Source organism: Mixophyes fleayi, chromosome 1 (assembly GCF_038048845.1).
Source record: "Mixophyes fleayi isolate aMixFle1 chromosome 1, aMixFle1.hap1, whole genome shotgun sequence".
Taxonomy (NCBI): Eukaryota; Metazoa; Chordata; class Amphibia; order Anura; family Limnodynastidae; genus Mixophyes; species Mixophyes fleayi.
In genome coordinates this window covers 193370075-193393236 of record NC_134402.1, presented here as the reverse complement: position 1 = coordinate 193393236, position 23162 = coordinate 193370075, and the positions used below count along the sequence as shown (strand labels likewise).

Sequence of the window (23162 nt, the reverse complement as noted above, 5' to 3'; positions counted from 1 at the left end):
CTAGATGAGACATACAATGGAGAATGTAGGGTGTTTTTATTTATAATAAAGGACTTTTTTTCCCAGCGTCTGTCTGTTTATTATAGTGTTTTCTACAAATGAACTAGAAGGTCCCAGAATGTCCTGAATGCCAGGGCATGCTGGTGCTTGTAGTTCTACAAGCGCCAGCATACACAGACAGTTTAGGCATGACAGGGCTTGCTGGGACCTGTAACCCATCATTAAAAAAAAAATTAAAAAAAAATCTTTTACTTTTCCACTATAACTATATTAAACTATTTTATTACACCACACCCACCGCAGAAGGGGTATGGGAAGATCCTTGTATTTCAGCATGGGTTTGTTTTCTCTTGGGGTGCCACTTTTTATTTTTTATTTTTTATTTTTTTGTTGCGATTCCGCTAGAGCTGAACAGGTTAGGACTGCTGGACATTATCCCTCTGATTTTGTCCCTACCAGCCTAGACTATAAGTGCTGGTGCTGGCAACAGCTTTGGGGGAGGTTGGTGCCACGACATTTATTGATTTTTTTCTAATAATTTTAAACAACTGCAAAGATACATGCTGATGATAAGGCACCCGCACATAATAAACCTACGGACAGGCATATCTGCAGCTGTGCATGTGACACATTTGCGTGAACACGCCTTTACTGTACTCTTGCTGCATGAGAACATCCATTTGCTCCTTGTAAGTCTTCTCCAGGCATAAGGGGTCAGATGTGCCTGAACCTGCACGAGCGCATTTGTGTGTGGGTTTGCTTTCGGAGAATGTGCAGAGCTAAATCATGCAAGTTACACCAATCACTCTACATCAGCCCCCTTGTCCCTGCACACCAGTTTCCATCTATCAAGTTGAAAATGTAATTCTAATTTCTAAGTTCTCCTAGATTTGAATTAAAAAAACAAGGAATGTTGCACATGCATTAAGCATGTCTGATTTTTGAATATGTTATACATATGTCAAAATAAGTCATCATCACCGTTTATTTATATAGCAAACACAAACATAGCAAAAGTCTTCAGAATTTCTTGAGATTTTTTCAAACCTTTGTGTAGATCCTACAAACTAGTTTAACAACAATTTTTCAAACACTTCAAGCATCTTTAGTTTGCTCTAGCCTCCTTGCAAATGAACAGCTTCAGGCACAATGATTCACTCTATGGTGTCTCCATAGGGCTCCCTTAGCTGGGCATCACCACCCAAGTCCTGGGATAGCTCACGGCTATGAAACCAGTGCTTCTATGTAGCTCCCTTTATACTGCTAGTCCTGTAGTTTGTTGCAGATATACTATTTGTTTGCGGTCTCCCCACCACACTCCTTAAAACCACTGAAGCTGCAGGCTAAACAGGTGTAGCGGTGGATTAAAAATTCAATGCTCCTTTAAGGCCTCTTTTTGTATTCTGGGGACCTCCACCTGAACTCTAGTTGCCACGTACTGAGCCACAATGAATTGCTCCATTTACAAGTCTTTTTTATTTTTTGCATGCATATATTGTGTATTTTTCTGACGAATTTTAGTGATCACATCCTCCACCATATGTGATATAAGGACTCAAGGGTAAATTTACTAAAGGTCAATTTTTTTGTGATTTGCAAACTTCCACACATCGCATGTTTTCATCCCCAAGACCGCAGGATTGTTTAAATGGCAGTTTGGAGACTGAAAAGTCAAACTGCATACGATTCGTGAACACCAAATCCACATGCGGTTTAGCCAAAACTGTAGGAAAAAAAGACATTTTGCTTACACATTGCTCCGATAGGTGAGATAGCTTTTATTAAGATGCAAAACTTATTATTTCATAATGGTGTACCATTTATAGTGCACACTTGTGGCACTACAAGTGCCAGCATGCACATGGGCACAATGAGAAGTGGGCCAGATAGCTCAAATAGCATGCAGTTTGAGCTATCTCACCAATCAGAATCATGTCTAAAAAACCTGCCCTTTTTCAGGTGGCTTTGCAAACTGCGCATTTTTAAATCGCACTTCTTGTATACTTGCCATTTGAAAAAAATCGGGATGAAGATTTCAAACATTGCTGCTTCAAAACATGTTTGGTTTTGCCTCCTTTATTATGTCTTACAGTTTCCAATTGCCAATTTTAGTGTAACCAGCTCGCAACTGGTTTTATTTAGCAGGTGCCATCAACAGTGCAATACAAAAACAAAAATTTCTGTTCTGGTCCAGTACTCACTACACAGTTAAAATAGTCACTGGATATCAGTAGGGAGGCCTCGTGTCTAGCCCAGCGGTTCCCAAAGTGTGTGCCGCGGCTTCCAGGGGTGCCGCGGCGCTGTCACAGGGGTGCCGCGGCCAGGAAGAGAAAAAAAAGGAAAGAAAACTTACCAATCCGGAGGCGCCCGGGACCAAAATCCACCTCCTCGCTTCTCACTGAATGTCAGTGACAAGCGGCAGGAAAGAGGAGGATGCGAGGAGGATGCTAGAACCCGGATGCCGCCGGATTAGTAGGTGTTTTTTTTTGGGTTTTTTTTTCTCTTCCTGGCCCTCGGGATGCAGAGGGGGCAGAGTGAGGGGATGCAGGGGGACAGAGTGTGTGGAGATGAAGGAGGGCACAGAGTGTGTGGAGATGAAGGAGGGCACAGAGTGTGTGGAGATGAAGGAGGGCACAGAGTGTGTGGAGATGAAGGAGGGCACAGAGTGTGTGGAGATGAAGGGGGGCACAGTGTGAGTTAGTTGTAAATTTTTCTTTGACAGAAATATAATTGAAAAAAATATATAAAAATATTCTTTTCCTTTGGATTTATGTGTATTATTTTTGCATTTCTGTCCTGACCTAAATACTTATTAAGTTTTTTGACCCAACTACTTATAAAACGGGACTGCTCTGTAATTATTTTGGAGGGGTGCATTGAAAAAATTATGGAGACTCTAAGGGCTAGATTTTCTAAGCTGCGGGTTTGAAAAAGTGGGGATGTTGCCTATAGCAACCAATCAGATTGTAGCTGTCATTTTGTAGAAAGTACTAAATAAATGAAAGCTAGAATCTGATTGGTTGCTATAGGCAACATCCCCACTTTTTCAAACCCGCAGCTTAGTAAATCTAGCCCTAAGGGTGCTGCGAACTGCAAAAGTTTGGGAACCACTGCCCTAGCATACAAAACAGAACTTAGGCTGCTCAAGCGCAAGCAAACGGTCTTGTACACACATCACTTAGAAGAAAATGTAACAAAGTCTAGAAAACACTGGTTTTCTGTGTTTTTGCCGGCCATGTTTAAAATGTAAATTTGCTTTTATTTAAATTGATGTTGTACATATGGCTGCCCAAATTGCAGAAAAACTGTGACTTGGCAGAATAGCACTTTGATACATTCACCCCTAATATCTTCTCCTTACCCCCAGGTTAAGAGCACTGATCATCACCGGGCACACACTTTTAAACAGAGCGTTTACAGATATAGGTGCCAATTGAGATACCTGGCTCAAGTCCACAGCTTGGAAAACACCCTTTCCCTGCCACATAACCAACACCTGTGCCTCCATTCCATACTCTATACTGGAGACAAAAGAAAAGATATTTATATCAAAACAAGCATGAAAAATGTCCTGCCTGTAACAATCCCTTACAAATTATGTGCCCAGATATCCTACGCTCAGAAGATCTGCATTAGAAGATCTCTCTGCCTGGAGTCATTCCAGGGGGTAAATGTATCAATCGGAAAGTTTTTCAGATTCTAGCTATCATTTATTTAGTACATTCTACAAAATGACAGCTAGAACCTGATTGGTTGCTATAGGCAACATCTCCACTTTTCAAACTCACTGAAAAACTCTCAGCTTGATACATTTACCCCCAGGCCTCTTAATTGTTGGGAACAGAAACAATCTGATACTGGCTTTGTACGGACTGCTACCTCCTTTAGCTTGCTACATAGAGGGCAATAATAATAAGTAACCAGTATCTTTTAGTCATGTTATATGTGTTATATGTATGACTATTAGCAACATAGCAATTAAAATACAAAGGATTTCAACAGTATTGAAATGCTACTGAGTGGTATTCCATGATACTCTGATTTTTTTTAGCAAATAGATCAGTAAATACAGTAGCAATGCAGATGGTAATGTCTTGGAATTCTTTCCTGAATGCATGGCTGAGCTCTGCACTATGCGTGACTCTAGCCATACAAAGATGGGAAGGCATTTACCCAAACACAGCATCATGGAAAAATAAAATGTGTCGTCTGGAATTCCTCATCTTCGGCAAAACACTGGAGCCTACATTATGTAAAATATTTTGGAATTGTTAAAGGGCAATGACCACAATCAAATTGTGTTATGATATAAAAAATAATGACAAGCTAGTAATACAAAGAACTACTCCTAAGCAACAACTAATCCCTAATTACTTAGAATATTGTAATTTATCATAATCTTTTCCATCATCAATATAGTTATTTATGAATTGTGAATTTACTATACCCTACATCAAAATATTTGTAATTGTATACTTATACTTTGTTGATATTTCGAAAAACAAAACCACATAAGGACTATGTTTGGACTTTAAATCTGTTATTGAAGGACTTGTCTAGTACACATATTATATACACATGTATACAGTCGTAAAACTGGTGGTATGGAAAATGCAAGTGAATGGAATTTAATAATTTAACATTCAAAGCAGTAGAAGTGGCACTGTGGCCTACCAACGTATACCTCTCCACTTCGACCATTGCACAAGACCTCTGAAGGTGTCCTGTGGTATCTGGCACCAAGATGTTCGCCAGAGATCCTTTAAGTCCTGTAAGTTGCGAGGTGGGGCCTACACGGCTCCTCAAACCATTCCTGAACAATTTGTGTAGTGTGGCATGGCGCAAGATCATATTGAAAGAGGCCACTGCCATCAGTAACATCCACATGAATGCCAGGATCCAAGGTTTCTCGGAAGAACATTTCCCGAAGGATCAAACTGCCTGCGCCTGCTTGCCTTCCTCCCATAGTGCATCCTGGTGCCATCTCTTCCCCAGGTAAACAACGCACATGCACCTGGCCGTCCACATGATGTAAAAGAAAAGGAAATTTAAAAGACCAGGCCTCCTTCTTTCTTTGCTCCTTGGTCCAGTTCTGGCTCTCCCATGCCCATTTTACGCGCTTTCGGTGGTGGACAGAGGTCAGCATGAGCACTCGGACCGGTCTGCTGATACGCAGTCCCAGCAAGTTGAAATGCACTATGTGTTCTGACACCTTTCTATCATAGCCAGCATTCATTTTCTCAGCAATTTGTGCTTCAGTAGCTCTTCTGTGGTATTGGTCCAGACGGGTTAGCCTTCACTCCCTACACACATCAATGAGCCTTGGGCGCCCATGACCCTGTCGCCAGTTCACTGGTTGTCCTTCCTTGGACCACTTTTGGTACTAACCACTGCATACTGGGAACACCTCACAAAACCTGCCATTTTGGAGATGCTCTGATCCAGTCATCTAGACATCACAATTTAGCCCTTGTCAAAGTTGCTCACATACTTACGCTTGCCCATTTTTCCTGCTTCCAACACATAAACTTCAAGAACTAAGTTCTCACTTGTTGTCTAATATATCCCACCCCTTGACAGGTGCCATTGTAACAAAATAATTAATGTTATTCAATTTACTTGTTAGTGTTTTTTTAATGCAATTTACACAGGGTTAAAATAGGGATCCTTGGTCCCTATGAAGCAAGTAGAATCCAGGGACAAGCTTTGAATGCCCACAACAGCAAATCTTCACTGGGCTCACCTTGAGGTTTACTGGCACTGGTCCCTTGTGAAACGTGTCCATCACTCTGGATACTCTTAGCAACTCTATGGGCCTGATTCATTAAGGAAAGTAAAGCAAAAAAAAAAAAGATTAACTTTGCACCTTGGCAAAACCATGTTGCATTGGAGGGGAGGCAAATGTATGTGATGTCAGATTTATAGTTGGGGTAGGGCATGTTCTAGATCAACTCTAAATTTCAGTGTAAAAATAAAGCTATCAAGTATTTGTGTGCTACATGAAAAAAAAAACAGCCAGCATTTATTTTATGTGCAAACTAATAAAACTAATTTGCACCCCTTGCATTGTAACATGGTTTTGTCCAGATGAAAACTATTTTTTTTGTCTTATTTTCCTTAATGAATCATACTGGCTCTGGTATCCTGATCAGGCTTTCCTCAACTGGATTCTCCTTCTCTTGCTTCACTCGCCTCTAAAATGGCCTCTCTCCTTTCCTTATGCCCTGTCTACTATATGTAGTAACTGCAATTGGAGCTGGCGAACTCCTGCACGCTTCTCCACCTCCTTCTCAGTTCCCCCCTCCAACAAGCAGCCTATACTCCTGAATGATGTAGACATGTATGCCAACGTTTGATGTAGCCGCTCAGTGGCGCTGTTTTGAGGAAAGGAAAACAAAGAAAAAGTGTATAATGCTGTCCGACGGTGCTCTTGTAATTATAACACTTTGGAGTCTATTTACAAAGATGCAGTGAGCCATAGAAATGGAGAAAACAACAGTTTTATCCGTATCATGGCCATCGCATCACATTATTTACAAATGGTTCAATGCAGGAAAGATCTATCATAACCCATTTAACGATACTGAACGCAGATCCCGTGTATTATTATGGGGACTGCAAAGCTATGCAATTTACAAAGCTGTGAAAAGCATCTCAGGATCAATAGTAAGTCAGAAGAAAGAAGAACCACCGTGGAAAACCATCACATCTGTGTAAGGAGCAATGCGAAGTTCCATTCTCCATCGCAGAGGGGGTGGACTTTCACCCTGTATTGCAAACAAAGTAAGTGTTGGTAAATACCTACCATGCAACATTAAGAAACACAGCGTTATGATGCGATATGTAATCATACCTATCGCAGTCCATTGACCACTTTAATTAAGTAAATAGAACCCTTTATCACATATTTACATTATATTTGTTACGAGCCGCGGCGGTGCCCAGCCGCCGCGACTCACTCACCTGCGTCCCGGCCGTCGCTATGGCGACCGGGACGTCATTTCCGGCCATGACCCGGCCGTTGCCGGGGCAACGGGCAGACGCCTCAGCGTTGCGTCCCGGCGATGAGGAAGCCGGGCGCATGCGCTCATTGTAGATTCTAGCCTACGGGCTGATTATCCTGCTCATTAGCTAGGCAGGGGGCTGTATCTAAATTCAGAGCTAGGCTCTGATTGGTGGCCATTAGTACTTAAGGCAATGAGGTCTGCTGCCTCATTGCCGGTTATAGCTTCTGTGCTCCAGTCTGCTGACCTGCTTGTTCCTGCTCTAGTCTTCTGAGACCACTTCTGATTTACCGTGTATGACCTTTGGCTTTGAACTGACTCCGCTTGTGTATCCTGTGACCCTGATCCCTGGCCTGTTTACCGTTTCTGCTATCTGCCTGTGACCCCTGACTTCAGCTTGTTTACTGATACCGCTGTCTGCTTCCGGCCCTTGACCTCTGCGTGGACCTGACTCCGCTTGCCTGGGTTCTCCCCAGCCAGTACACACTTCACTACCCTCTGTCGGTCTGCAGCCCAGTCTGTCCCCAACTGGCAGAGTAGATTCCGGGTTGTGTTGTGCCGGCTGGAGGGGTTCCTAACATTATAACCGCCCACACACTGAGACGAGGTTGCGATGGATGGAAGCGGATCCACACCGTCTCCGGCACAAGCCTTAGCAGCCCATGTTGAGTCCTTGTATCAGATGATTCAGGGATTGGCTGAGCGTCTGTCTGTTCAAGAAGAAGCCGCAAAAACTTCTCAACCCACTCCAAGTTCCACCTGTGAACCTAAGATGAATTTGCCGGATCGCTTCTCTGGAAATAGATCTCTGTTCCGGAATTTCAGGGAGAGCTGCAAGCTCTATTTTCGGTTGAGACCCCGTTCCTCCAGGTCAGAGCATCAAAGAGTCGGGATCATCATTTCCCTCCTACAAGGTGACCCCCAGTCCTGGGCCTTTTCTTTGCCACAGACCAGTCCTGCCATGCAGTCCGTAGACGCTTTCTTTGAGGCATTGGGTCTACTATATGATGACCCGGATCGAGTGGCCTCCGCGAAAGCTCATCTACGGGCCTTGAAACAAGGCCGGCGGTCGGCGGAAGAATACTGCGCTGAATTCTGTAGATGGTCACCTGATAGTGGATGGAACGAACCCCGCCTTACGTAGTCAGTTCCGTCTCGGCCTATCGGAACAGATCAAAGATTCTTTGGTGCAATACCCATCTCCTACCTCTCTGGAGGATCTGCTGCACCTCTCCATTAAAATTGACAGGAGGTTTAAAGAGCGGAAAACCGAAAAGGAGACATCATCACCTCCATCCGCCTTCGTTCCTGTTTCCACGGATGGTGAGGAACCGATGCAATTGGGAGCATATCGTCTTTCCCCTGAGGAAAGAGACAGGAGACGATCACAAGGCCTATGTCTTTATTGTGGCACAAGAGGCCATTTCTCCCATTCCTGCCCAAATAAGCCGGGAAAAGAGCATGCCTAGGGAACGAGGGGAAAGTTCACCTAGGTCTGCAGATTGTCTCCCCGAAAAATGCTGTATTGATCCCTGCACAGCTCACGTTCAATACCCGTTCCATGGACCTGGCAGCCTTCATTGACAGTGGAGCTGCGGGCAACTTCCTTGACATCGGGTTCGCCCGCACTGCTGAAATTCCAATGGTAAGACTCAAGTCTGCTATTACTGTCTGTGGCTTAGATGGAGCTCCGTTACCTGGTGGCAAGATTTCCTGGGAGACCCCGCCACTACAGTTGAATATCGGAGCCCTCCATTCAGAATCAATAACCTTCCTCCTTATTGATTGCTCATCGGTGCCCTTGATCCTGGGCCACCCATGGCTTTCCTGGCATAACCCTGTAGTGGACTGGATAAAAGGAGAAATTGTCCACTGGAGTTCTTATTGTGAACAGTCCTGCTTGTCACTACCGCTACGGGTGATCCAGTCTATTCCGGAGCAACTTCCTTCACAATACCACGACTTCTGGGACATGTTTTCTTTGGGACAGAATCATCATCATCATCATCATCATCATTTATTTATATAGCGCCACTAATTCCGCAGCGCTGTACAGAGAACTCATTCACATCAGTCCCTGCCCCATTGGAGCTTACAGTCTAAATTCCCTAATATATACACACACTCACACAAAGACAGACAGAGAGGGAGACAGACAGAGACTATATATATACTGCATATTTTTACAGAGCAAAATGCATCAAACTCTATGTGTGGCCCCTTATTTATTTGAGTTTATTTATAATAAACAGATTTATAAATGTTAGTTTGGGAAAGAGTTAGCACTGTGTAAGTGTTTGCAAGGAAATTGGTTTGTAAATTGTACTAAAAAACATTGCTTAAAAAAAGTTGCAAAATGGTTGCAATCAGCAATGCAATTAACAGGACAATGAAGAAGCACTGAAAATGTAAAAGCAAAAATGCCAAGTTAGAGAAATAAGTGCTAAGGATATTTTGCAAAATAATGCAGTTCCTAAAGCTGTCATTTATTAATTGTGTTAGCTGCTAAGAGAGAATATGAACATGTTAGATACAGCTTTTCCACTGCCTTACTAACTAAGCCTATTAGTGTTAATATGCATGGAGCCACGCTATATTTATGTATTTTCCCTCAGGGTACAGTTAGTTGCATACAGAATCCTACACAATATCCAGCAGTACTGGGATTTTGAGAGAGTATGGTTGAGAACTTATTCTACAATGGTAGTGTTTAATTTGCTATTTCTAACAAAACAACAAAACCAGTTGTGGCTGTGCATTTTTAAAGTTGTATCCATCTGCATTTGGAAATATTTTAGGCAAAATAAAATTACTATTCTATTAACTACTTTGTTTATACTGATGTTATTACTTTTTTACATTGTTCTCAAATTGTAATTTTTAGGAAGGAAATTTACAAATTTTAGCAACCCTCACTTGGAATCTACTTTTTAACTGGGAGCGATCATCAATAATTACATTTGAAAATGTTGCGTAAATTTAAAAATGGGTTGCTAAACCAATCCAGTAACTTGATGTTAAATTAAATTACTCTCTTGTAACGACGGCGGCGGCATTGTTGTGTGTCCATGCCCCATGGTGATGGTGGGCATGAGGTCATGGGGGGGACTAGAACATGAGTTGCAAGCCTCATTATAGTTAGGTGCGGTTATGTGGACATTGAGAGGGGGTGGAGCTTTGCTGTGGGTCTCTAAAGTGCCTAGTGTCTGTTATAGGGGATTCATGTAGGGGACCAGAGTCTATAAAAACTCTGGTTTCCATGAGATTGCTGGGCAGTAGCCATCTTGCAAGCCGCGACACGGGAAGGGTAGGGGGACAGTAGGGAAAAGGTGCTGGAGGTGTTTGGAGAAAATGTAAGCGTAACCACTAAAATATTTGCTGGAGGAGCTTGGCATTTATGTCTATGATCCATTGCAACCATTATGCTTTTCAGCTGGACCCATCATATTCTTATAGACTTTACACTGTACCACCACTGTGTCCTGATCCCACCATAGCACATTGGGTGGTACCACACTAAACCTACTTCTGCTGGGAGCAGTTGGGCAAATAGGGGGCATTTCTTGAGGAGTGTAAATTTGGTCCATATACACTCTCTAATAGACTATATATAGCACTCGCTTCATCTTTTGTGCCATCTTGTGACATTCTCAGATATCAACAAAGTAGAGTGTCAATCTGCTGACACTAGTCAGCTCAACCCTGATGATACAGTGGAGGTAATCAGCAGTAGATAGAGGTCTCCCTGGTGCCAGACCACCAAAGATGGCAAGAGCCATAGACCCATAAGTGTCATATACATTTCTATTAGGGCAGCACGGTGGCGCACTGGGGTCATGAGTTCAATTCCCGACCATGCCATGGCCTTATCTGTGAGGAGTTTGTATATTCTCCCCGTGTTTGCGTGGGTTTCCTCCGGGTGCTCCAGTTTCCTCCCACACTCCCAAAAAAACATACTAGTAGGTTAATTGGCTGCTAACAAATTGACCCTAGTCTGTGTGTGTATGTATGTGTGTGCGTGTGTGTGTTAGGGAATTTAGAATGTAAGCCCCAATGGGGCAGGGACTGATGTGAGTGAGTGAGTACAGCGCTGCGGAATTAGTGGCGCTATATAAATAAATGATGATGATGATGATGATGAGATTGCAAATGGAAAACACTTTCAAGTTGTGCAGGGGATATATTTGCATATTTTGGGGTTACTATGCACCTTTAACCCATAAAAGAAAAAGCTCCATAAACATGAAGTTAAACTTTAAATTAGATAAAGAGGCGGAGGAAAAGCAGTTCTCTGCTTTGCAGAAGGGTACACCGACCTTTATTCTTCACACACTTAATTCTTGCACCATCTCTGAAGTGGCAGAGACCAAGTTTATATTTACTAAACTGCGTCTTTGCCTATAGCAACCAATCAGATCCAAGCTATCATTTAGTACATTATACAAAATGACAGCTATAACCTGAATGGTTGCAGTTTATTATATATACAACCAGGTCTTGTCCTATGCTTTCAATGAGAAGCATTTTGCACCTTGCCGGTGCACTTTTACAGCACAGTTCATTTCTAGATACACAAGGAAATGGTCTTGAAGTGGTAATAGATTCCACAATGCACATTTAGGTGGCTCTGTAAATGTGCAAAACTAGGCGGGTTATTTTTCTGGGTGCACTTCCAAAGGCCAGTGAGTGGTCATGCACTGTGCAATGCGTTCGGAAGACAATTGGAACACTGGAACAAATAAAGAAAAAATGCGTGTTTACAATTTTTTCCAGTTTGCAAATAAGATTGCTGACATTAAAACCTGTAAATGCCTGTGATGTGACTGCTTCTATTTACTACTTATACATTTGAGAATGGATGCTGGATCCTGGATATGTATCAGCTTATCCTGTTACCCTGTCCTGTGGTTATCAGCTTTCTGTATATCTTATTACTGTATCATTTGGCTGCAGATTCCGCTACTATGCTCTGTTACCATAAGCCTTCAGCTTATCCTGTTACCCCGTCCTGTGGACTTCAGCTTTCTGTTTTCCTTGCCATCTGATTATGCACTGGTGGCTTTGTCCTTGATCATATTTATTCCTGTTACTCCAACCTTCTGTCCTGCCTGTATTCTGTCAATTGGCTTGTAACCATTTCTGTCTTCTTTTTTGTGACCCTAAGAAGTCCTGGTAGGACCTGTGTACCTAAAGCATTGTGACTAATCTTTCTCTCCCAACATTCCTTTTCTGCTGTACCTCTCTCCAAAGCCTTCCATTGGCTCCCCATTGCTTCCAGAATACAAATGAAGTTGCTTACCCTCGCCTATAAAGCCCTCTTTAACGACTCCACTGCTAACACTATCTGGGTAGAAACTTAACATTTTAATAAACATCAGTAAACACAAAATGATGGGTGTAGCTGGATCCTCCTTTCCCCAAATAAAATGGGAAGACAAAATGTATTGTCTGAAATTATTTCTATTATAGGTGCAGCTGGTATATGACTGTAAATGCAAGTGTCTTCTAGTTACTGTTACTATTTTTCAGAGAGATCCTGTTTGTGTAACATTAGTCTGGATATCACATTTAATTTAGCATCTGGTCTGAGGCCCGGGTAGGGGGATGGTGTCAGGTTGACCACAACATTCCTTTACTGCACACTAGGGGGTCTCTGTGTGTCTGTTTCTGTGTGCACATACTGTAGAAGTGTCCCAATGATACAGTTCTATGTTAAATTATAGATCACTGTATATTGTGTTTAAATATGAATTTTTGACAGTCTCTTCTGTCCTGTTCTCAGAATTATCCCAGATGATAAACATTATTATATAATAATCACGGGGTGGAAGCTTTCTTGTTTGCAAGGTAGAGATCTGTCCTCATGACTGATCAAGTGAAAATGAGCTGCACATGGGAATAAAGACTGCCCATTGGTATAGTGAAATCTAGTCCTGATTGGATGTCTCAGTGGAGTCTTCCCCCTTTCCCAGATTGGTCTTCCTGCTCAACATACCCCTAGGATAGGTGCATTATTTTAAGTGCTTATTTTAATTTATGGCAGAGGTGGTTTTGACTCTATATAAAGAGCCCATGTTGCTGTATTTTGTTTGTACCTTCTTGAACTTCTGGATGAATCACCAGGACCACATACTAATGTGTAATAGTCCTAGTCAGGGTTACCTTTGAGCAATAAACACCATTCTGCTTACAAGATCCTACATGATGCCTATTCCATAATCCTGTGACCTACAGATAAGAGCTGACACTTTAATCCATTCCCAGGCTGTCCTGTCCAGTGCTGTGAGTCAACACTTTGCCTAAATAAGTGGTCAAGAGAAACCAATCACAGTCACCAGCAAAGAGGTGCTGCAGCAGCTAAACCAAGCACCTTCAAAGTGCCAGTGAAGGAGCCTGGTAGTAAACTACTCTACAACTAGTGCGCATTTGGTACTTGCAGCCTATGACGATCTAGTGGCAGATCAACACCAGTAGGGGTGGTCAGTAATGGCATGTTATTAAAGTAAATTGGAACACTACAACAAATTGATAAAAACACAGATAAACTGATGGAGAGACAGAGTGGCAGAGTAAGGCCATCCTGTCATAATGGGTGTTGCAGTGCGCAAAAGTCCATCATGGCAGTATAACCCATTTCAGTAGCAACGTCTCCCTGGAAATTATTTAAAAATGTTGCCAGTATTGCAAGACAGCAGGTATTAAAAATGACCTAAAAATCACATTGGTGATATAAGCAAAAGGAATTTGAATTGCATTGACATCTGATACTTACACCATAGTTCAGATCTTATACTCCATCATTCGAACCTCCTAACTTACGGATATAAAACCTGTACCCCCCATTATTATTACTATGAAGACTCACACTCATCAGTATCAAGCAGCGAGCTTCTCTCCAGCAATGACAGTGTTAGTAATAGATGCCGCCCTCCCGTGACGTCGGCGCCCCAGCTTCCTGCCGTTGTAGACCCTCGTTGTGTGCTGGCCGGCATGATCCGGGCTCTTTAATTCACAGGTTTGTCGGATCGGGACCCGGGAGATGAAAGGACATATCTCCTGTAATTGGTTTTGGTGAATGGTGCCATACTGGGACATTTATACAAAGAAGACGCATTTGTAAGGAGTGGAGCTGATGTAAACAATGAGACCAATGCAGGCAGGTCTAAGCCATTTTTAGCGGATATCTCCAGAATTGGGGCAGTTGTATATGTGGCATGGAAGCAAATACTAGTGTATCCTCCATGCGGGGCGCTTGTTAATGATACCCGCTAAACTGGTATCTGCCACAAGTACTGGCATCCAGACAGCAGTGGGGCTGGAGCAAGCACAGGTACAAAGGAATGGGACAAATATTAAATCTGGCCTTCTGCTCAAGAACTGCAAAATGCTATTCACTCAGGGGCAGCCGATCCACACAAAGCACAGCACTGATGGTTTGTGAGCCCTATCCAAAGACACTTCCTTGCTGCTAATATCTTTGCTGCTATGTGGGATCTAGAGCTGATGTTCCGTGCCTTGCACTGTATACTCTGATCACGTTACACCCATCTCCTATTTGGCTGCATCTATTTACAAGTCCTATATCTTGTAGCCCCAAGCACACACATACAGCTTACGTTATTGACACAAGTCTGAAGCAAAAAAAAAAGCACTTTATCCACAACTTTTCATTTGGTATAAAAAGTTTTAATATTGGCGAGATAAAGTTTTTTTTGTTTTACTGGAATGATTCTAATTTGGCAAAGTAGATTCCTTAATTGGGTATTTCAGTTTCCACAGAACAACGCATCACTGTGATGTATCATGTTGCAAAGACTATTGGACTTGCTGGAGTACACTGCAAAATAATGAAGTACAGGCTTTAATCAGACAAGTAGTCAAAATCATCTGTTAGCAGACAGTCTGATTAGGATGTCGGATCCGAGTTATTGGACAGCATTCCATGGGTGCAAGGGACACCTGGCAAAAGGGGCATTATTGCAGCGGTCCAAAAGGTAAATATTTTTATGTATGGCTGGTCCACAGTTTCATACTTTATTAAAGGAATAATTAAATTATTTTGCTAACAATAGAAGGGAAAATAAATGTACTTATTATTATCCTTTACCTGTATAGTACTGCAATGTCCCTTACTGCTGTACAATCAAATATCAGGCCTGGACAGACTGTGGCTGTCCATGTGTTGTGAAACTACTAGCTCCAGCATGCTTTGCTAGCCAATAGCTGGCAGGGTATGCAGGTACTTGTAGTTTCACAACACTTGGACAGCCACAGGTTGTCCAGGTCTGAAGTAGATAAAAGAAAATAACATGAAGCAGATGGTGAAATATCTGTGCTTCCTAATACTTACAATCTATGGGTGCATTTATCTAGGATCACTGCCGGCTTCTTACTAGTATTGTATATGTTTTTTTTATTTGCTAATATACTTAATTATATTTAATAAATAGAAGTGTCCCTTGAAACTGTATGTAGTATCACTTGGGGTACAGGTAACACAAGTTGAGAAACTTAGCTTGTCTGAAGAATTATTGTTTCCTGGGACAACTGTTCTTCCTTGTTTACGCCACCTTGTCTAAAATCTGGAGTATCCCTTGTCCCTTAGACAACTGCATTTTAACAGCGACATTAAGAAATGTTGACTGTGGAGTCAGAGCTCCAATGTAAATACACCCCTAAGGTGTACCATGTTCTGTATTGACACACTGTGTGCCCACAGATTGCAAGAATTATAAACTCTTACATTTCTGGCGCATGCGTAAGCTCTATGAACATACTGATTGTGTGCAAGCAAATAATGTGTAAATGTTGCGTTTGATACTTGTATTTCAGCTCCAAATCGTGTCTGACTCTCCCCATTATGCACATTATTATTTGATTATATTTGCCTGACCAGCGTTTCAAGTGCTGATTGACTGATGTGCGGAAGACTCCATAGCACAGAACTCTGCTTCCAGCGTGCATGGAAATAATTTGATGGTTCTGGAGGCACGTCTGTTTTTAGTTTTGTTGTCCTGCTTTCCAGATATGTAGTGTTGTAATGTGCTATATATAATAGCATGTTATAGTGGTTGGTTCCTCTGTATTTTTGTGGCCTTGTATTAATTTAAAAAAAAATGGAATAATTGTGGTATGGGCAATTTTTTGGCTTGGCTTGCTTCTCGTGTTGCCTATAGTTTTGGTGAGCAGTAAGTAGGTGTGCTACTAGTGATTTATAGCTATGCATAGTTTCCACAGTGTTGTGTGACAATTGCAGCCACAGTCATCTCTAGTGAGCAGAGGTGCTTTGGAAAGCTTCTCTGAGTTCAATCTATCTGTACATTGTAAAATTCTTGCCCTCCTTCTCTCTCCTCGGCCATCACATGACATGATGTGTGTGAGTGGCATGCAGAAAGGTTTTGAAAAGGACATTAAGATTTGTAGCAGAACAGCTAATAAAAATGAATGTAGGATGCATACTTAAAAAGTACTTAACTTAATAGTTAAGGAAAAAAATCTATGTGGTATTGCTGCATTAAGTAGGAGTAGTACTGATGGTGTGTCAAGACTATAAAATGTGTTTTTCTGCATACTAATTTATATTGTTTTTAATTCACATAAATTTACATATACAAATGCATGCCAAAGCTCAATTTATTCTGTTTGGCAACAAAATTCTTTTAGTGATATGCATAATCACCAGCATATAATTGTCTAGTCACCAGTCTGTTATATGACCAGCACTTATTACCCAAGCGCTGGCCATTGTTCCTCTGTCAAAAAACCCTACATAGATGGGCATGCTATGGGTCTATGTTACATGGGGCGCTGCATGAATTTGTGTCACAATGGAGAACATTAGTCATTCACTGAGAGGTTTCGTCCTGCATATGATGGTTTTGGGATCTAGCCCTGTTCATGCCCTACAAACTGTCCTTGTGATTGTAAGCTTGACTGTTTATGCTGGCTAATCTCTCAATATAAAAGCAAATACCTTATTTGGGTATGCTCTAGTGTGGATGGCCTAATATCTCCATCATGCTATGAGTTCTGAGACATGGGCACCATAGTCACAAAGTAACTAATGGCTTCACCAATACCTTTGGTTCAAGGTACCAAAAGTTTTTTTTCTGGCAATACTTTCTTTTTTTTTCTCCTTGGACGTTTGTCTTGGCAGGAAACACTTTTATACATTCCCGACTTAAGGCTGGGGCTTTCTGGCATTTTTGTATTTTTTTTTTTTTATAACTTGTTGACACTAGCACTATTTTGCTCTATGCACTTTCTTATGTTTTGTGTGTTTCTTGCACTATTTTGAGGGGTTTGGCCGAGGCACTTATGAGCAGCCCTCTCCTCAAATTATTGGAGGCTCCCTCCCTCTGGGGGTAGCTGAAAACTCAGTTCCCCTGCTAAAGCTTCGGCAGACCTATGGGAGAAAGGGGTCCAACTGAGCATTGCAGCAGAGGTGGGCCTGAAGACTCTTGTCCCCTAAAGGGCCTTATGGTTTGAGGGGTCAGGGATATCAAGGGACCCATCCCATCTTCGGCAAAGCGGGGTCTGAAGACCCTTGTTCCCCCAGTGAGGCCTTATGGCTACAGGGGATGGGGATAAACAGGGCCCTTTTCCTTTAGAAAAGGGGTCCAAAGTCACTGCATTGAAGTAGGTAATTAAAGCACGCACCTAAGGCTTCAATAAAAAATAAATTACTAAAAATCTGTTATGCATGCAGTAATAATTTTTTTTTTTGTTATTACTATGACATCATATTAGATCAAGTTTTATTCCTAGTTTAGTGACACTAAAGGGCCGCGTGGCCATGGGATTTGACAGAAAATTTCTGCTGATTTTCCTTCGCGGCTCAGACAGCAGCAAGCAAATATCAGTGGAGAAAATACCGTAGTAACACCCAGCCACGTCGTTCTAAAGAACAACACGGCCAATCGAATCTGCCCCTAAGACTTGTTGACTTTTATCAGTGATTGCAAATTTGTCTTTGCAATGACCGGAATTCTTTTAGCAATATTTTCCTTAACCCCTTTGTATCAAAATATGTTCCAGTGCTTCCCGGGAAGCCTCTACCACATCATCCTTACATATTTTGTATATGTAAAAAAGACGCAGGTCAATATTTCTACCTTTCATAAATTCTAATTGCATTGATCCAGAGGAAGTAAAAACAAAACCCCCAGTGTGACAGTTGCCAATTTAGCCTCACAGGAAGAAAGAAAATCAGGCTACAAATTTGTTTTTAAATTATGACTGAATTTGCAGTTATAACCTCATTTGGTAAGGAATTCCACAGCTTAACCATCTTTCCAGTAAAGAAGCCCTTTCTGTGTTAATGATGAAACTCTTTCTTCCATTCACAATTGATGAACCTTTCATGATTATCATCATAATCATCATCATTTATTTATCTAGCACCAGCAAATTCCGTAGTGCTTTACAATTGGGAACAGGGTAATATAAACAGAGAGGGAATATGTGCCTGCTCCCTAGTCCTTTGTTTGGTCCTTGGAAACATTTGTTAAGCAAATCTTTGTATTGACCTCAAATATATTTAAACATTTTAACTGGGTCATCTCAACTTGCATGCCTAACTCCATATCCATCTCCGTTTTCCAGAGTTGTATTCCATTTAGTGTCTAAATAGCATAGTTTTTTTTTTTTTTACCATGGCCAAGATGCACAAATCTACATTTATGTACATTAAATGTAATCTAACATTTACAGAGCATAGTTTGTAAGTTACTATCCTGCTTTGTGCTAATAACCCTACATATTTTCCTATCGTCAGCAAATGCGGGCACATTACTTTCTAGGCCACAACTTATAACTAAGAAGTTATTAATAAAAATATTTAAATTGGCCTGGGTCCAGTGCTGGTCCCCGTGGTCAGCCAGCAACATTGTCATTTGCTGCATTGCCTGCTATATGTGAATTAAGTAATACAGTCAACATCACAGGTCCCCTAACCTGTACTGTGTATCTGTTATGGTCAGCACAATAAAGATAAGTCATGTGTTAGGGGGTGTATGTAAGCATTGTATTGCACAACACATAAGGATTGGGCTTTTGAATAAGGTACATCACAGTGGAATGTGCAATATATAAAGAACTTAGAAGAGGCGTTGTGCGTTGTAAAAGTAGAATCACAGGGGCCTCTCCGTCACAAGGGGCAGATCCTTGTATATAGGACATTACAGGGACTGAGCATTGTGTAAGTGACATCACGTAGGACTGTGCCTTCTATAATGGGTATAACAGGATTTTACACTATGTAAAGGGAAATCACAGAGGGTTGTGTGCATTATATCTATCATTGAAAGCGAAGTACTATATAATATCAGGTGTGGGCTCTGTATTGTATATTGGAAACAGGAGGGCTATGTTGTATAATGGCCATCATGATAATGCATTCTAGCTTTTTAAAGTGGATTTTATTTAATACATTTCACCTGTTGTGGAAAAGTATGCTAGTCTGTGGTGACCATTGACAGCTATGCATTAGGGGACCTCAAGCTTAAACTCTGCCCTAGACGCCATCATTTCTAAAAGTGGCCCTGAGAGCAGCAGTCTACTGTTATCCAGTGCCTACAATATTTGGCTAGTTAATAGTGTTAACCAACCAAATATGACTGCCTCAGTGGGGTATGACTCCCACAGACCAACTAGAAGCCTATGCTTTCGGAACAACATGCCCCTAAGTTGCAGCCATGGTGCTGTAGCACAGCAAAGCTGCACCCTGGGACAATAGTTTTCCGCTTACAATTCCTAGAGCTTCTTTAATAACTATGGACCGGTCTGATTAAAGATTCCCTGGGTTCATTTTACTTACGACCTGCCCTTATCTGTGATTATATTACTAATATCTTTATCTGAATATGTTCCATTTATAACTACTATTTGTTTTTTATATCCTTTGTAGCAAGAGCAATTTAGGTTTCTGGGGAATTGGCGCTCCTAAGACAGATTTTGGGAAAGGGTGGTTGGACTGCTGCCATAAATACCCTTATGAAGGTAGTCTGGAGCCTTCAAGGAGTGAAAGTAGTAGAGAAAGTTATTGGGTATATGGCGCACAGGGGGAATAGGACGTGATAGGGACAGGATAGTTACAGAGGTTAGGGAATGAATGCTGTGAATAAAATGAGGATATGTTATATAGAGGACTATTAAAGTTCATTATAACACAAGTTTGTTTCTTAAAGTTTAAGCAGTCTTTTAGTGTCCACAAAGGTCTAGCTGCTTCATAAGTGGAGTGGAGTCTTTGAGGAAGATGAGTTCCTGGGGGTACTCTCCTTGTCCACTAAATAACTTCAAATAGTTCTCTGCCCATGTACATTCTTATTCCTTAGATTTAGTACTTCTCTTTTGTACTGGATTTCTATGTGGGACAGTATTGACCGTTTTCACAAATTACAAATTTATTACATCTATACCAAGATCCATTTTTAAACTTGCCTCCTTCTACAATATATTTCAAAATCTCATTCCTCAGAATTCCTTGAATAATTTACCAATGGCAGAAGTCCCGACCTGCAGGTCTAATTTCCTGGTTCTGGTTTAGTTGTTGGAGACCGCATCTGCATTCCATCACTCCTTTGGCGCTGGCCATGTTATGATGGAGTCCATCAATATAGGAAATAGTGTTCTATTAATTACAAAACCTGGTTCTTTTAGCACACAGGTGGATGCCACATGGGCTAGGTGCTTTATCTGTCTTACTTTTATATAGGTATAACAGCTCCTTCTTTCGTGTTAGACAGGGTAACATTCAATGGTGTGCATAGGCTACTGCTACATAACCTTTCTTGGTACTTTTTCCTCCTTTCTGACTACAGACAGAAAAAAAACATTGAAAAGATCAGATTTTCCATTATATTCTACAATTTTTTTCCTACTATAACATTTAGTCGCTCAGTATTATAAGTTTTGATTTTTCTTACTATTTATACAGAGTTCATCCATTTTGGAATGAGCCTTACAATCTTTTGCAATCGCTTTTTCAGTTTGTCTTTCGTAATCTGATATTTAAATTTTTTACATATGTGTGGCACATACCTTTTATTTCAATAATGCAGGGGTGGAGAAGTATCTGAAAAAGTGAGAAGTCAGCGTAAAACGCCTCATCCCTCTGACACCCTCCCCTTCCCCTGCCCTATTAAGTCTATATACTTTTATTTAAGTGTATACTTTCCTAGTCTACTGTACAAGCTTCAATGCTTCACAGAGCAGGTCAAACTTTGTCCTTCTAAAAGTCATAGTTTTTGTAGCTCCAGATGTAAGTCCGATGTTGTGGTCACTAATCCCTGATTCCCACCTCACCAGTTCATTAGATATATCTGTTCTATTAGACAGTACCAAGTGCAGTAGCACTCAACCTCAAGTTGCTTCTTCTACAACTTGGGAAGGGTAATTTATCTTTTAAAATAGATAAAAATGACTTCCCTTTCCAGAATCAGCAGGTTCATTGTTTTATTTATTTGTGTAATAAAAATCTCTCACTAATTTGTAATTAGTCTATTGCTTTATTACATGTTGTTACAAAACAAATGTGTGCAGCAATGTTGCCTGAAAGTGAATTATTCAAGGGCCTGACTTTAGTAACTGAGTTAGGGATGTTATTTAAAAGTGAAAAACACTCTAACCACCTACAAAGGAAAATTTACTATTGATAAACCAACAACAGATGGTTTGGACTTGAGAATAGACAATCCCCTTGCTCTTTGTGCTCCTAGTGAACATCTGGAAAGAAAATAATGTAACAGTTTACCTGGTTTAATTTTTTTTGTTTCTTTTGTTTTTGTTTATTTTTTACTTTTTGGGGGGTATTCAATTGTTGCTTTTAACGCGCTAAAATAAAAAAAAACGAGCGCTCGAAAAATATTACAGTTTATACGGTAATATGCGCGTAAATACCGTTAATACGGTAGTTTACTCGCTGAATTTCATACGAGATGAAATTTAGCGAGTAATTACCGTATTAACGCTAATATTTTTAGAGCGCTCGTTTGAGAGCGTTAACGGCAACAATTGAATACCCCCTTTGTTTTAGATTTTTTTTTTTTTTTAAAAATGTTTTAAATCATTTTATTGGAAAGTCAGAACATGCAAAATGCAGAGCATTCTGTTGTGGAGAAGATTGCGTCCTTATATTTAAGTTCATATTCTTATTTTAGCTGCAGAGGCCAACATTACTAACCACTTGGATTTGTTGCCAGAAATGTGTAGTTTTTAATTTAATTTGTCACCTCACTCATGATTTTATATGTCCAATGTCTTTAAAATTTCCGTCAATGGGGGAATCCACACTTGTTAACCAAGTCATTTTTTTTATCAACCTTTGTTTAAGGTCCCTTACTCACTAGTGTTTAAAAAGCAGGTTTTTACTAGTTTCTTTCAGTGACTCCATAAATGCACTCCCCATGGTTGCACAGCTAAGCCCTCCTATAAAAATATGAATTATTTAAGACATGGTTTAGGAAACGCACATGGACACAGGGACACTATTCAAACTCTGTGCGGATAAAGCCCTGGTCAGATGCGAACCAATGACCCCAGACTGCAATGCTAGCCACTGTGCCACCGTACTGCCCAATCCAGCTCTTTCTCAAACGTTTACCCTTTTACTTCAGTAGTCATTCATATTTAAAAATGTTGTATCCCCCCAAACTGTCCCAGACATTGGATTTCCCTCCTTGCTAATTGCCTGAGTGGATATCATCTTTAAATCTCTTTTACTGTTTCTGAAAATCAACTGTCTAATGTTTATTTAAGAACCGTATCATACTAGCAGCACAAATGTTCAGCGGCCTATAGCAGCCTGATGAACACCTGCTTTAATTCTAAAGACTAGTTCACACCACATGGATCTAAGCTAATACCTGGTTTCTGTGGGCTATAGGATATTTATGCATTTTGTACAACGCTAATGAAATACTCCTTTTAGTTTGCATGTATATACACATGTAGATGAACTTATTTGTAAATATAATAAATAATTATTTGCAAAATAATAGCAGCCGGCACCACAAATGTTATTATTTATTACAATTCTTTTAATAGTCCTGCATCTTTGCCCCATAAACCTTTTATAGCAATAGAACATCCATACTATATATATGTTTACATAAATCTTTAGCTTGTTTTTGTTTTAAGGACTGTCATTGTTTATCTCTG

At 40.8% G+C, this 23162-nt stretch overlaps 1 protein-coding gene across 8 annotated transcripts in view; it reads left to right on the top strand.

Moving 5' to 3' along the window:
- The window catches only part of MAST3 (microtubule associated serine/threonine kinase 3), a 190940-nt gene that overhangs the window by 82241 nt on the left and 85537 nt on the right, over positions 1-23162 (top strand). For 2 of the 8 annotated variants that reach the window (XM_075204701.1, XM_075204700.1), the window contains exon 1: positions 13979-14998. The exons of the other annotated variants lie outside the window; for them this stretch is intronic. In XM_075204701.1, coding sequence (XP_075060802.1) covers positions 14916-14998 — 83 coding nt within the window. In that variant the 5' untranslated portion in view covers positions 13979-14915. Of the gene's footprint in view, positions 1-13978; positions 14999-23162 lie in introns of those variants that run through there. 8 annotated transcript variants of the gene reach the window in all.